Here is a 14878-nt window from a genome sequence, read left to right on the forward strand (position 1 = left end):
AGCGGCGATCGGATCCACTGGATCCCCAGCCACGGAGCACAGGACCAGGTCGGGAGCGCGCTGGGCTCTCGACCCACGGCTGGGCACTTAAAAAGCAACGTAGAGGTACATGCTTGTGCCCAGCCGTGCCATTCTGCCGACGTACATCGGCATGAGGCGGTCCTTAAATGGTTAATGGCTATGTGTTGATCTGTTTGAGGGGACAGAAAATGTACAATTTATACAAGCTGTACACTCACTACTTTACATGTAGCAAAGTGTAATTTTTTTTTAGTCCTGTCACATGGAAAGATAACATATTTACAAAAATGTGAGGGGTAGTACTCACTTTTGTGGGATAGTGTGTGTGTTTATTTATTTGCTTACAGCTAGTGAAAATCCAAAATTCAATCTCTCAGAAAATGTGAATATTGTAAAAAGGTTCAATATTGTAAACTCATGGTGTTACACTCAAAACAGCTGATTAACTGCAACCACCTGTAAAGGTTTCCTGGCCCTTTAAATGTCTCTCAGTCTGGTTCAGTAGGTTACACAATCATGGAGAAGATGGCTGACTTGACAGTTGTCCACAGAAGACAGTCATTGACACCCTCCTCCAAGAGGAGGGCAAGTCACAAAAGGTTATTGCTAAAGAAACTGGCTGTTCACAGAGTGCTGTATCCCATATTAATAGAAAGTTGAGTGGAAGAAAAAAAGCATTCTAGAAAAAGGTGCACAAGCAATAGGGATAACCACAACCTTGAGAGGATTGTGACGCAAAAAGCCATGAAAATATTTGGGGGAGAGTCACAAGGAGTGGACGATGGCTGGTGTCAATGCTTCAAGAGCCACCACACATGGATGTATCCAGAACATAGGCTACAACTGTTGCATTCCTTGTGTCAAGCTACTCCTGAACCAGAGAATGTCAGAAGCATCTTACCTGGGCTAAGGAAAAAAAGGACTGTAGTGTTGCTCAGTGATCCAAAGACCTCTTTTCGGATGAACGTACATTTTGCATTTGATCTGGAAACCAAGGTCCTACAGTTCAGAGTAAGAGTGGAGAGGCAGGGAATCAAAGTTGCATGAGGACCAGTGTGAAGTTTTCACAGACAGTGATTATTTGGGGAGCCATGTCATCTACTGGTGTTGGTCCGCTGCGTTTTATCAAGTCCAAAGTCACATAGCCAGGAAATTCTAGAGCACGTCATGCTTCCTTCTGCTGGCCATTCTTTATGGAGATGTAGATTTTCCAGCACAGGCCACACTGCCAAAGGTACCAATACCTGGTTTAATGATCATTGTATCAATGTGCTTGATTGGCCAGCAAACACGTCTGACCTAAACCCTTTGGAGAATCTGTGGGGTATTGTCAAGAGGAAGAAGAGACCCCAGACCCAACAATGCAGATAATCTGAAGGCCACTATCAAAGCAACCTGGGCTTCCATAACATCTCAGCAGGGTCACAGGCAGATTGCCTCCATGCCACACCACATTGATGCAGTAATTAATGCAGGAGCCCCGACCAAGTATTGAGTGCATACTATACATGGGCATACTTTTCCGTAAGCCAAAAATGCTATATTAAAAATGCTTTTTTATTGGTCTTATGTAATATTTTAATTTACTGAGATATTGAATTTTGGGTTTTCAATAGCTATAAGCCATAATCATCAAAATTAAAAAATGATTGAAATATATCAGTGTGTGTAATGAATCTACACAATATATACAAGTTTCAATTTTTTAATTGAATTACTGAAATAAATGACCTTTTTGATGATATTCAAATCTATATATAAAATGGATATATTTTTAGAGACCCTAGAGTATAAAATGGCGGTCGTTGCAATCGGTTATGTCACATGGTATTTGCACAACAATTTTTCAAATGCAATTTTTGTGGAAAAAAAAAAACACACTTTAATGAATTATATTGCAAAAAAAAAAAAAATCCAATATATAACCCAATTTTAAGTAGACTTAACCGCTTCCCGACTAACTGCCGCAGTTATACGGCGGCAGGTTGGCTCCCCTGTGTGAGCTGTCGTAGCTATACATCTGCTCGTGTGTTTGGGATAAAAGGCACGTGTGCGCCTGTCTGCTGCACAGCGGGGGTGCTGATGCTCGTGGCAGACGGTCGCGATGACTGCCGGCCACGAGCGATCGTGACCAGCAGACACAGAACAGGGATGAGTGTGAGTAAATACAGACTTCGCTGTTCTTACAGGAGTATCAGATCGTGTGTTCCTATTAGCTAGGAACCACGATCCTCTAGTCAGTCCCCTCCCCCTTCAGTTAGAATCACCCCCCAGGGAACACAGTTCACAGTTCCTTAGATCGCCCACTAGTGTTAACCTTTTCACTGCCAGTGACATTCTTACAGTAATCAATGCATTTTTATAGCACTGATCTCTGTATTAATGCCAATGGTCCCAAAAATGTGGCAAAATGTTCCGATGTGTGCCATCACGATAAAAAAAATCAAAAAATAAATAAATAAAAAAAAAAAAAATCGCAGGTCCCCACCATTACTAGTAAAACATTTAAAAAAAAATGCTACAAATCTATCCCTTATTTTGTAGACGCTATAACTTTTGCGTAAATCAATGTACGCTTATTGCGATTTTTTTTACCAAAAATATGTAGAAGAAAACATATCGGCCTAAACTGAGAAAAAAATAAAAATAAAAAAAGGGAGATATTATAACAAAAAGTACAAAATATATTTTTATTTTTTTTAAGTTGTCGCTCTTTTTTGATTATAGCACAAAAAATAAAAACTGCAGAAGGAAAAGAAAGCTCTATTTGTGTGGAAAAAAGGACATCAATTTTGTTTGGGTGTGACGTTGCACGACCGCGCAATTGTCCGTTAAACCGATGCGTTGCCGAATCGCAAAAAGTACTCTGGTCAGGAAGGGGGTAAATTCTTCCGGGGCTGCAGAGTAAACAGATACCCACGCTTTAAAATTGCGCACATGCATGGAATGGAGCCAAACTTCAGTACCTTAAAATCGGTATAGGCTATGCTTTAAACATTTTTTTACAGGTTAGCAGTTTAGCGTTACTGGGGAAATCTAGTGCTAGAATTATTGCTCTCGCTATAAAAGTCGTGGCGATACTTTATTCGTGTGGTGCAAGCGCTGTTTATAAATGTGGGTGCAACCTACATATGCACTCGCTTCTGCCTGCGAGCACAAAGGGACAGGAACATCCAGTTTATTAAACAGTACACTTACATAAACGTCCAAGCTAGGATCATCATGTCACAATCAACAGATCAAACGGATAAATTCCTTGTGAGTTTCAAGCAGAGATTGTGAAGGCACAGCAGCATGTAGACGCAACTATCCCATTACGTATACATGCTGCTGTGCCATCGCTGCTTGAAACTCACAAGGAATTTATCTGTTTGATCTATTGGTTGCGACATGATCATAGCTTGGACTTTTAGGCAAGTGTACCGTTTAATAAACCGGATGTTGAGACAGTATCACACTATGTGGAGCCCTTTTGTCTCCTAAAAATTCTGCTATCGAGGCTTCCTAATACTGCATCATGTATACTGAGTTGCTGTGAACCTCCTGGTGTATACCATCCACAGCCATAGGAAAGGAATGTCCAGATTTTGCTCAGTGGATCAGAGATCCAATCAAGCACTGTGTGACCTCTCTGAGTAAGATGGGTCCCTGACTTTCCGCTAAACCTCCATTTTTGATTATGGTGATGGGTATTACGCCATCAGGTGTATAATCGTCATTTCCAAACACTCATTTCTTCCATGGGACTTTCTTCGATGGATCCAGCTTTATACAAACTTTCTTTTTGCACAATTGCACTTTATTCACGTGTTGTAATAAGTTTTGCATATGTGTCTTCAAACTTTATTCAGTTATTGTTTATATACAATTAATTGTATTTGCACAAATGCACTTATATTTTTTTTTTTAGCGCTACACTCTTTTTACATATGCTTTTCTTCTGACTGATTCTCAGTTAGAGATGGCCTTGCGGTTCGTGGCGAACTTTGCTCCTTCGCGATTCGCCAAACCGGCGGACTTCTGGCGCTGTTCGCGACGGACATATTTGTTTACAATGTGAAGAACTTTGACCCATGACACATCCATCATGGGGTACAGGACAGCCAATTGAGACATTTCAGCACATGGACATACCCCCTACCTTATAGATAGACCTGATCTGGTGGCCATTTTACATTCGGTTTTTTGTCAGTGTAGGGAAAGGACGCTGTGTGGTGCAGGGACAGTCAGTCTAATCACTAGCTATTACTATTAGGTCCACAAAAGTCCTTTTAAGGACTGGTATAGGTGTACAGTAAATAGGGCTGTAATACACGTATAATATACTTTCTTTCAAATATAGAAAGCATATTATAGTGCACTGCATGCAGTGCTGCTGACCAATTCTGCAGCTGTCGTTTCTCAGTGTAGGGACAGTCTGCAATTCACTAGCTACTAGCTAGCTACTATTAGGTCCACAAAGGTCCTTTTAAGGACTGGTATAGGTGTACTATTTGGTGTGCAGTATATAGGGGTGCAATACACGTATAAAATACTTTCAAATATAGAAAGCATAGTATAGTGCTTTTCCACTGTGCAGCATTGTGACTGCTGAGCAATTCTGCAGCGATACTACAAAGAGTGACAAACGCAATTAGAAAAAAGCAATATAACTGGTGTGACAGACCAGTGGCCCCCGAAAATGACAGATTGAAGCGGGGCTTTATACATCATCTTCCACATATACTGCACTTCTCTAGAGACTTGTCACAGGGTCATTTAAAAAATGACAGGCAGAGGAAGAGGCAGGCCCTTTTCGCAGGGGTGGTTTGGGTAGGGCAGGAGAAACAGGCTTAAGCCAAAGTGGCAAATAGCAGAAGGTGGGTTCGGTTACGTCAAAGGACGCACCCTCCTCATCCTCTCGATCTGCACCCTCATCACTCTCTGCTGTGTGCACCCCCAAAGACACTACCACCAACACCACCACCACCACATACCCTCCACTTGAGTCACAGGAATTATTTTCCGATCCATCACAAAACATTGCCGATCACCCAGCAGTCCGACGACAGTACCCAGATCAGCCCAAGGAAGTTGGTCCCCGGTGTTGCTGCCTACTCCGAGATCGATAATTAAAGCAGTGGGGTGACGTCGATGAGGACGTGTCTAGTGATGTCATGTGGGTGCCCACAAGAGAGGAAGTGGAGGGCAGTTCAGAGGGAGATATGGACCAGCAGATAGGGAGGAGAAGCAGGCAAAACTTACATTGCACAGGAGGGACAAACCAGACTGCTAATGTATCAGGAACGAGGCTTCAACCATGTACAGTCACATCTGGCGCTCCCAGGACGCCGGCACATGGCTCCGCAGTGTGGGCTTTTTTTTTTTAACGTGTCCGCTGACAATAGTGTTGCCATCTGCAGCCTTTGCAGTCAATGCATAAGTCGCGGTAAGCCCAACACTCACCTAGGGACGATCGCCTTAAGAAGGCACATGAGCTGCCATCACTGAGCCCAGTGGGAGAAACGGAACCCACAAAGCCACACTCTAGGCTCTACCCCTCCAGCCTCTTCTACTCCTCCTCTCTCCTCAGAATTGTCCTCCACTCCACCTCCCATCATGCCGTCCAAGTTTTTCTGGAAAACGGCAGGCTTCCGTGGGCCAAATGCTCAAGTGTAAAAAAATTATGACGCCGGATAACCCTCTTGCCCAACGGTTGACCGCTGGCTTGTCAGAACTGATAGCCCACCAACTACTGCCATATAAACTGGTGGACTCTGAGGCCTTTCAAAAATTTGTGGCCATTGGAACACAATGGAAGGTCCCAGGAAGTATTTCTCACAGAAGGGCATCCCAGAGCTATATGGCCATGTTCAGTGGCAAGCGAATGTATCTCTGGCCCACAGTATCGGTGCCAAAATACATCTGACCACAGACACGTGGTCTAGCAAACACGGGCAGGGAAGGTATACAACTTTTACTGCCCACTGGGTGAACCTTCTGACGGCCGTCAAGCATGTAACCCGTGGCATCTGTGTAGATTTGGTTTTACCGCCACGGATTGCATGCAAACCTGCCTCCTCTTCTCCTCCTCCATCCTCCCTCTCCTCATCTGCCTCCTCCTTTTCCGCTGCACCACCCAAGATCCCCAGAACCTATTCGACATGCCAGGTGAGACGTTGCCATGCTGTGCTGCGTCTGTTGTGCCTGGAAGCCAAGAGCCACACTGGCCCTGCACTCCTTTCAGCTTTGCGTTTACAGGCAGATCAGTGGCTAACACCGCTCAATTTGACAGTTGGTAAAGTGGTGTGTGACAACGGTGCCAATCTGCTTAGCGCATTGAAACAGGGCAAAATTACACACGTGCCATGCATGGCACACGTCTTAAACTTGGTCGTGCAGCGATTCGTTGTCAAATAGCATGGGGTCCAGGACATCTTGCGGCAGGCAAGGAAAATCTCGGCGCATTTCAGAAGATCTTACACGGCCATGGCTCGCCTTGCTGACATTCAGCGGTGACACAATCTGCCGGTCAGACGTCTTATTTGCGATTGACGGACGCGATGGAAATCAACCTTCTATATGCTTGATAGGCTGCTCCAGCAGAAACATGCAGTTAACGACTACCTGTACAAACTCTGCGGCAGAACAGGTTCTGGGGAGCTTGGTTTTTTTTCACCGCACCAGTGGCTGCTCATGCGCTATGCATGCAGACTTTTGCGGCCATTTGATGAGATCACCAAACTGGTCAGTCGCAGCCATGGTGCCATCAGTGACATCATACCTTATGCCTTCTTTATGGAGCGTGCATTGCGCCGTGTCATTGACCAAGCCGTGGAGGAGCAGGAGCAGGAAGATAAGGAAGTCGCAATGCAGGATGAATTCCCAGGGGGGGGCTACTCTGAGACAAGTCAACAACAGGAGTCTGAAGAGGAGTCAGAGGAGGATGGTGCCGGGGCGGATGAGGAGGAGCAAGAAGAGCATGCTTTAAACCTTTCTGAGATCCCTGTTGTCTGTGAATGGGGAGAGGAGAACGAGGACGACGACATTATCCTGGATGATGAGCAGGAGCCAGGCTACCACACCGCTTCCAGTTTAGTGCAAATGGGGGCCCTTATGCTCCAGTGTTTTAACAGGGACCCCCGTATAAAAAGCATAAAGGTCAAGGACCAGTACTGGGTGGCAACGTACTTAGATCCCCGGTACAAACACAAAATGGCAGAAATGTTACCACCATCACAGAGGGCTGTCAGAATGGAGCACTTCCAGGCCTTGTTTAGAGAAATGCTGCATTCTGCTTTTGCATGCACTGGCAGAGGAATTCCCACTCCCAGAGAAAGAGTTTCGGGTACCAATCCAACAGCGCCTGCAAGAAGAGGGCGGTTTGAAGATGTGTTGGTCACTTCTGATATGAGATCATTCTTTCAGCCGACCCGACAGGTGTCATCCGAATTCAGCATCAGGGAATGCCTAGACCGACAGGTGTCCAACTACAGTACAGACCAAAAGTTTGGACACACCTTCTCATTCAAAGAGTTTTCTTTATTTCCATGACTATAAAAATTATAGATTCACACTGAAGTCATCAAAACTATCAATTAACACATGTGGAATTATATACTGAACAAAAAAGTGTGAAACAGAAAATATGTCTTATATTCTAGGTTCTTCAAAGTAGCCACCTTTCGCTTTGATTACTGTTCCGCACACTCTTGGCATTCTGTTGATGAGCTTCAAGAGGTAGTCACCTGAAATGGCTTTCCAACAGTCTTGAAGGAGTTCCCAGAGATGCTTAGCACTTGTTGGCCCTTTTGCCTTCACTCTGCGGTCCAGCTCACCCCAAGCCATCTCGATTGGGTTCAGGTCCGGTGACTGTGGAGGCCGGGTCATCCTCCGCAGCACCCAATCACTCTCCTCCTTGGTCAAATAGCCCTTACACAGCCTGGAGGTGGTTTGGGGTCATTGTCCTGTTGAAAAATAAATGATGGTCCAACTAAAACGCAAACCGGATGGAATAGCATGCCGCTGCAAGATGCTGTGGTAGCCATGCTGGTTCAGTATGCCTTCAATTTTGAATAAATCCCCAACAGTGTCACCAGGAAAGCACCCCCACACCATCACACCTCCTCCTCCATGCTTCACAGTGGGAACCAGGCATGTAGAGTCCATCCGTTCACCTCTTCTGCGTCGCACAAAGACACGGTGGTTGGAACCAAAGATCTCAAACTTGGACTCATCAGACCAAAGCACAGATTTCCACTGGTCTAATGTCCATTCCTTGTGTTCTTTAGCCCAAACAAGTCTCTTCTGCTTGTTGCCTCAGCAGTGGTTTCCTAGCAGCTATTTAACCATGAAGGCCTGATTCACACAGTCTCCTCTTAACAGTTGATCTAGAGATGTGTCTGCTGCTAAAACTCTGTGTGGCAATGACCTGTTCTCTAATCTGAGTTGCTGTTAACCTGCAATTTCTGAGGCTGGTGACTCGGATGAACTTATCGTCCGCAGCAGAGGTGACTCTTGGTCTTCCTTTCCTGGGGCAGTCCTCATGTGAGCCAGTTTCTTTGTACCGCTTGATGGTTTTTGCCACTGCACTTGGGGACACTTTCAAAGTTTTCCCAATTGTTCGGACTGACTGACCTTCATTTCTTAAAGTAATGATGGCCACTCGTTTTTCTTTACTTAGAATTTGTATTTTGGCAAGAAAAAAGCAGCTAACAATCTATTCAGTAGGACTATCAGCTGTGTAATGTATCCACCTCCTGTACAACACAACTGATGGTCCCAACCCCATTTATAAGGCTTGAAATCCCACTTATTAAACCTGACAGGGCACACCTGTGAAGTGAAAACCATTTCAGGATGACTACCTCTTGAAGCTCATTAACAGAATGCCAAGAGTGTGCGGAGCAGTAATCAAAGCAAAAGGTGGCTACTTTGAAGACCCTAGAATATAAGACATATTTTCAGTTGTTTCACACTTTTTTGTTAAGTATATAATTCCACATGTGTTAATTCATAGTTTTGATGCCTTCAGTGTGAATCTACAATTTTCATAGTCATGAAAATAAGGAAAACACTGTGAATGAGAAGGTGTGTCCAAACTTTTGGTCTGTACTGTACATCGGGTTAACGGCTGATGGTGATGCTCTGAGAAGTGATGAGCCCCTGGACTACTGGGTGGGCAGGCTTGACCTCTGGCCAGAGCTTGCCCAATTTGCAATGGAACTGTTGGCTTGCCCCTCATCCAGTGTCCTGTCCGAAAGGACGTTCAGCGCAGCAGGGGGGATCGTGACCAATAAGCACACTCACCTAGCTCACGACAGTGTTGACTACCTCACATTTATAGAAATGAATGAGGCATGGATCTCGGAGGAATTCAACACATGTGACCAGTAGACCATGTATATGCATAACTCTATAAACGATTTATATAATCTAGCACACGGACCTTTTTTCTACCTTTGGCTTACTTCCTTGCACACCGTACTATATGCCCCGTACCCTCCTGTTTGAAGAGGTTGCGCGTGTCATATTTTTGGGTCCTGCAGCGAGTTGCTGGTATCAGCGCTGGTGTCAGTGCCCTCTATCACGGTGCTGGTGTGGTGTCAGTGCCCTCTATCACGGTGCTGGTGTGGTGTCAGTGCCCTCTATCACGGTGCTGGTGTGGTGTCAGTGCCCTCTATCACGGTGCTGGTGTCAGTGCTCAGTCTCTATCACGGTGCTGGTGTCAGACAGTGAGGGAGATGGCAGAGAAGCCAATCAGCAGGCAGTGCCAGCAACATGGCTGAGGATCAGCACTGGACTGGCACCTCCGGACCACCACAGTGGAGCCCTGCATAGATGGGGCTAAGGGCTGGGCAGAGAGAGGGGCTCAAGCACAGGTTAACACACTGGGACACTGGCACAGGACTGCGCTGCCCTGACTATGGCATCGATCATCTCCTGCACCCCCTTCATAGCCTGCCCTGACCTTGCCTCTCCTCCATGGCCTTCATGCGCTCCTGAATTGTCAACATTTCACAGATAAACAAAGAATGCTTGTCGTTGTTGATCCCAGATTCACTTAATACTTTTGTTATGTCAGTGTCCATGTGGTGGGACTATGTGTGCACAGCTAGTAAGTATTTTGTGGCTGAAAATATGACCTGGAGGTTTTTATGGTTCGCCTGCCATTAAAGTCAATGTGGTTCGCGAACTTTTGGCCACGTCGGAAGTTAGTCCATCACTATTCTCAGTCAATGACCTGGAACTCTTAAGCAGCCAGTAAAATACAACAACCTCATATGCATTCAGGTACTGGCCCAGTGATTCAGAAGGTATTGAAATCACTTGTTGAACATAACAGCAAGGCCACAAGCATGTCTAAACAGATCTTGGCAATGAAAGCCTACATGTTTCTTAAAGTCTCAAAAAAACGAAAGCTCCATGTAGATGCCAATTACTGCCCTAAAATGCTTCAGGAGTGGATAAATTCAACATTAAACAGGAAATGTATCTTCTTAATGTAATTTAGGTAAAAACTTACATTGCTCTCCCGACCTCAACTCCTCCCCATGCTATGAATTGTTTGTTGGAAAGAATTGATGGAACATCTGTGTAACTAATGGCAGCAGAATTTGTGTTTCCTGAACGCTCAATGTCTCCAACCAACATAACTTCATACTGTGGACCTGCTGGCTGGACCATGATTTTCAAGATACTGTGGGTGAAAGGAAAAAAATAATAATAATAATAATAAGAAGAATACTACAAAGAAACAAAACTGATTTGACCTCATTAACATACCTTTGTTTTGTTATTAAGTGACGTGGAGAGAACTTAATTGCAACCATTTGTTCTTGCCCTGGTGCAAGAAACAAATCTTCGGGGTCTACAGAAAAACCATCCACATTTGGACACTGAAGAATAACAGGATTAACACTATAATACATGTAATTTTTATTAAACAGTAGACTACAAACATATATACATACATATAAAAGACATGCTTACCATAATTTTTAAATGAGCAGCAATATTCCCTGCATTTTTTAATGGCAGCAGTTGTTTGGCAGATGATCCATGGATACAAGATAAACTGATAGTCTTGTGGGAAAGAAAAATTGTGAATTACAATTTTATATCTACAATATATTAAATACCAAAGCACCATTGAGGGGGCGTGACCGGATGGTGATGGCGGCGGTGTGTGAGGAGTGAGTGTGAGAGAGATGTGTGCTCTCACTGCACGCTGACGGGAGCTGGTATCAGCTGCGCCTGTGACATCCCCGTTTGATCTCCCTAACGGAGAAGGCTCTGGCTCGGTGTGCTGGGGAGACCTGTGGTGCCCAGCAGTGGTTGCTGACGGTCGGGAGAGGCAGAGTGTGACGGAGCGGTGGGATCTTTTGAGCACCGGCGGTGTGTGGAGGAGGGTGAACGGAGGGGAGATCTCTCAGCTCAGCCCCTGGAGGTGAAATCCCGTGAGATCCGCTCGAGAGAGGAGCCACATCACTGAGACTGGGGAGGAGGCACAGCCACTTCCAGGTAAAAGCCAGCTAAACCCAGCGAAGAAATTTAAAGGCATAGATATATTATATATTGTTATGCAGTGACTGTGGAGAGACGTTTTATTTCAAGCCAGATCCCCCCCATCATTGCCCCGTTTGAGTTGATTTAAAGGAGAAATAAGAGGGGAGTTGTTGTGAACGCTGTATTATCCTTGGGGAAAGTGTTGCAGTAAGAAAGAAATATACAAATACATATACTGGAAAAAATAGCTCCTGCTGCTGCTTTCCCTTTAAGAAATTAGTTCAAATCAAATCCACTCATGTTTAAAGTTCTGGACCGACTGCGGAGTAGCTGAAGCCGACCTCTCCTCCCCTTTTTTTTTTTTTTTTTTTTTTTTTGCCTTGGCCTAGGGAAATTACCCCCCTTCAAAAAACGTTATTGTTTTTTTTTTTTTTTTTTTTTTTTTTTCCCGGGGACACTTACGGATCTGAACGATGTCTGCAAGGAGGAGGGGGGAGGAGCATGCCAGGCAGGAAAATGTGGGGGCGCAATCTTTGAGATCCGCCAAAGAAAAAGATAAAGAAAAAGACCCCCAGTTCACTGCAACAACAGCTGGGATAGCTGCTGCGGCCAAGTTGGAAAAATATGCCCATGCTCATACTCCCGATAATACGCCAACCAAGGGGGGACAGGGGAGTCTAGTAAAACCTCCAACGGACAGAAAGAGTCAAGGGCAACTGTCACAAACAGGCGTAAAACAAATAAATAACAAAAACGCGGGTGCAATTGGAAGATCAGAGTCAGATCCCATGCTGGTACACCCAATAAATGGTGAAGAAGAGCCGACGCTGAAGGAGGTCCTTGGGGCTGTTAACGTTTGCAAACAATCATTATTGGAGCTATGCGATCAAACAAGAAGTATTAAAGAAGAGCTGGCCTTTATACGGCAGGAACTTCAGTTAACGGTTGACAGATTAACAGCAGCAGAAGGTAGAATTTCTCAGATTGAAGATGAGGTGTATCCATTAAATCAAGAGGTCAAAGATTTAAAAATACAGATGGGCAAATATGAAGGGAAACTGGATGAATTGGAAAACAGACTCCGCAGGGACAATATAAGACTGGTAGGCCTCCCCGAGAAGTGTGAAGGCTCTGACACAGCTGAGTTTCTGGAAAAATGGCTTGTTGAAGTGTTTGGCAGAGAGTCTTTCTCCCAACAATTTGCTATTGAAAGGGCACATAGAGTTCCGCCTAGAATTATGCATCGGGGGGGTCAGCCTAGATCTGTACTAATCAAATTTTTGAACTTCCGGGATAAGGTTGTTTTGCTTCGGAGGGCCAGGGAGATGGGGAGTGTCAGCTACAAGGGCGCTAAAATCTCGTTTTACTCTGACTTTTCCCCTGATTTGCAGAAGCGCAGAGCGGAGTTTATAGAAGTCAAGCGTAGACTCCAGAAATTGGACATTACATATGCTCTGCTCTATCCGTCAAGGTTACGGGTAGTAGCATTGGGAGAGACTTTATTTTTTGATACGCCTGCAAGGGTAGAAGCATGGATGCAGGAGAAGGGAGATCAGTTATTGAAGAAATGATGTGTTTTTCTTTTTTATATATGCATGTGTATGACCCCCTTTTCACTTCATTTATCCTTTCTTTTCTTTTGTTTTTTTTTGTTTTTTTTCTCCTTTCCCCTCCCTCTTTTATCGGGAGAGGGGAAGATTAGCGAAGGGGGGATGTAATGGGTGCACTGTAAATGAAGTAAGGGTAGATGACACACTAAAGTCAGGGTGCAGAGAATGGCACACAATATAGTAAGAATTTATGCTTGAGGAAGGGGAGGGTCAAAAGGGGGGGTTGTTGAGTATTGGGGGGGAGTGGGAGGTGGGTGGGGATGGAAGCATGAGAGAAGGAGTGGGGAGGGGGGAGCATGAGGGTATGTGTGGGAGTGTAGTGGTCACGGTAAAAACCCCTAGGGGTAACCTAGATAGGTATGGAGAGGGTAGGGGGGAGGGAACAGGGAAGATGGAAGCATACAAAATTCAGGAAAAGGAAATAGGTAATATTAGCACAGTCATAGATGTTAATTTAAAAGTAATGAGTAAATACGGGGTAATGGTGTGTGTAGATAGAAGGTTTGGATCTCACGCTCACAAGAGGAGACTGAGAAGGGTTGACACTAGGGAGTATAAAAGATGGTATAGCTTTATTAAAGTACTCACTAAGTGGGATTGCACTTTTCTTTTTACATCCCCCCATTGCATTCGCCTCTTCGGCATGAACTATAGAGGGAGAAGCAGGGATTATTTCTGCTCAACGTCAGGGAATTCAAGCAATTTAAATGTTAATTTTGAGCCTTCAGGTTTTACTCTTTTCTCGCTCTTCTTTTTTCTTTTTCCACACTTCCTAGAGTTATGCAGTCCAGAGTTTTGAATATTGGCTCTTGGAATGTCCGAGGGCTGGGAGCCTCTGTAAAAAGAGCAGTAGTGTTCGACACCTTGGAAAAGTGTGGAGTAGGATTGATCTGCCTACAGGAGACACACCTAAGTAAAGAAACTATATTAAAAACTCAGAGTAGGAAATTTCAAGTCCAGTACCATTCAGTCCACACCTCTTACTCGAGGGGAGTGGCCGTGTTGGTAAGGAGAGAGGTGGCGTTCTCCTGTCGGCAGATCAATATAGATAAAGAAGGGCGGTTTATCTTTTTACACTGTGTAATTGAAAATCAGGAGTATGTTTTTGCAAATGTTTACATTCCTCCCCCATTTAAAATGGAAGTTTTATATTATTTGATGGAATTTATAGCGGACAAATCAGGGATTCCTGTTATAGTAATGGGAGACTTTAATGAGGTTATAAATAAAAGCCAGGATAGGTTTCCACCAGGAATATATATGCAAACGGAGGCTGAGACTCGGCTGTCTCGATTTTTGCTGGAGGGGGGCCTGTCTGATATATGGAGAAAGCGTAACCCGGACCAGTTACAATATTCATGTTTCTCAAGCTCATACTCCTCACTCTCAAGGATAGATTTAGTCCTTGGGAATGAGGAGGCAAGCCGTGTAGTAAAGGAAATAGTTTATCAACCTAGAGGGGTGTCAGATCACTCGCTAGTGACAGTTTCGGTAAATCTAGGAGGGATAAAGCCCCCAAGAGTATGGAATATGAATCCAGTGTGGTTTGAGTTAATTGGGGACCCCGAGAGGGTGCTGTTTAGTGTGGCAGAGTTTGTGGAGTTTAACAGCGGGTCTGCAGAGATTGGAGTAATATGGGATGCATTGAAGGCCTATCTTAGGGGTATTCTTATCCAACAGGTAGCGAATGTTAAGAAAACATCTAATGAATGGGAGGATAGGGTTGAAAGGGATCTAGTAATAGCAGAGAGAGCCTATAT

The 14878-nt window shown here is 44.6% G+C and overlaps 1 protein-coding gene across 2 annotated transcripts in view; it reads right to left on the reverse strand.

Moving 5' to 3' along the window:
• CEP192 (centrosomal protein 192) overlaps positions 1-14878 on the reverse strand; it is a 341693-nt gene that overhangs the window by 81754 nt on the left and 245061 nt on the right. For both annotated transcript variants that reach the window (XM_077492401.1, XM_077492400.1), the window contains exons 29-31: positions 10993-11085; positions 10786-10898; positions 10526-10699 (exon numbers count right to left, since the gene is read on the reverse strand). In XM_077492401.1, the coding sequence (XP_077348527.1) occupies positions 10526-10699; positions 10786-10898; positions 10993-11085 (380 nt within the window). The remainder of the gene's footprint in view (positions 1-10525; positions 10700-10785; positions 10899-10992; positions 11086-14878) is intronic.

Source organism: Lithobates pipiens, unplaced genomic scaffold (genome assembly GCF_037356315.1).
Source record: "Lithobates pipiens isolate NorthernLeopardFrog02 unplaced genomic scaffold, aLitPip1_a1.2 Scaffold_19, whole genome shotgun sequence".
NCBI lineage: Eukaryota > Metazoa > Chordata > Amphibia > Anura > Ranidae > Lithobates > Lithobates pipiens.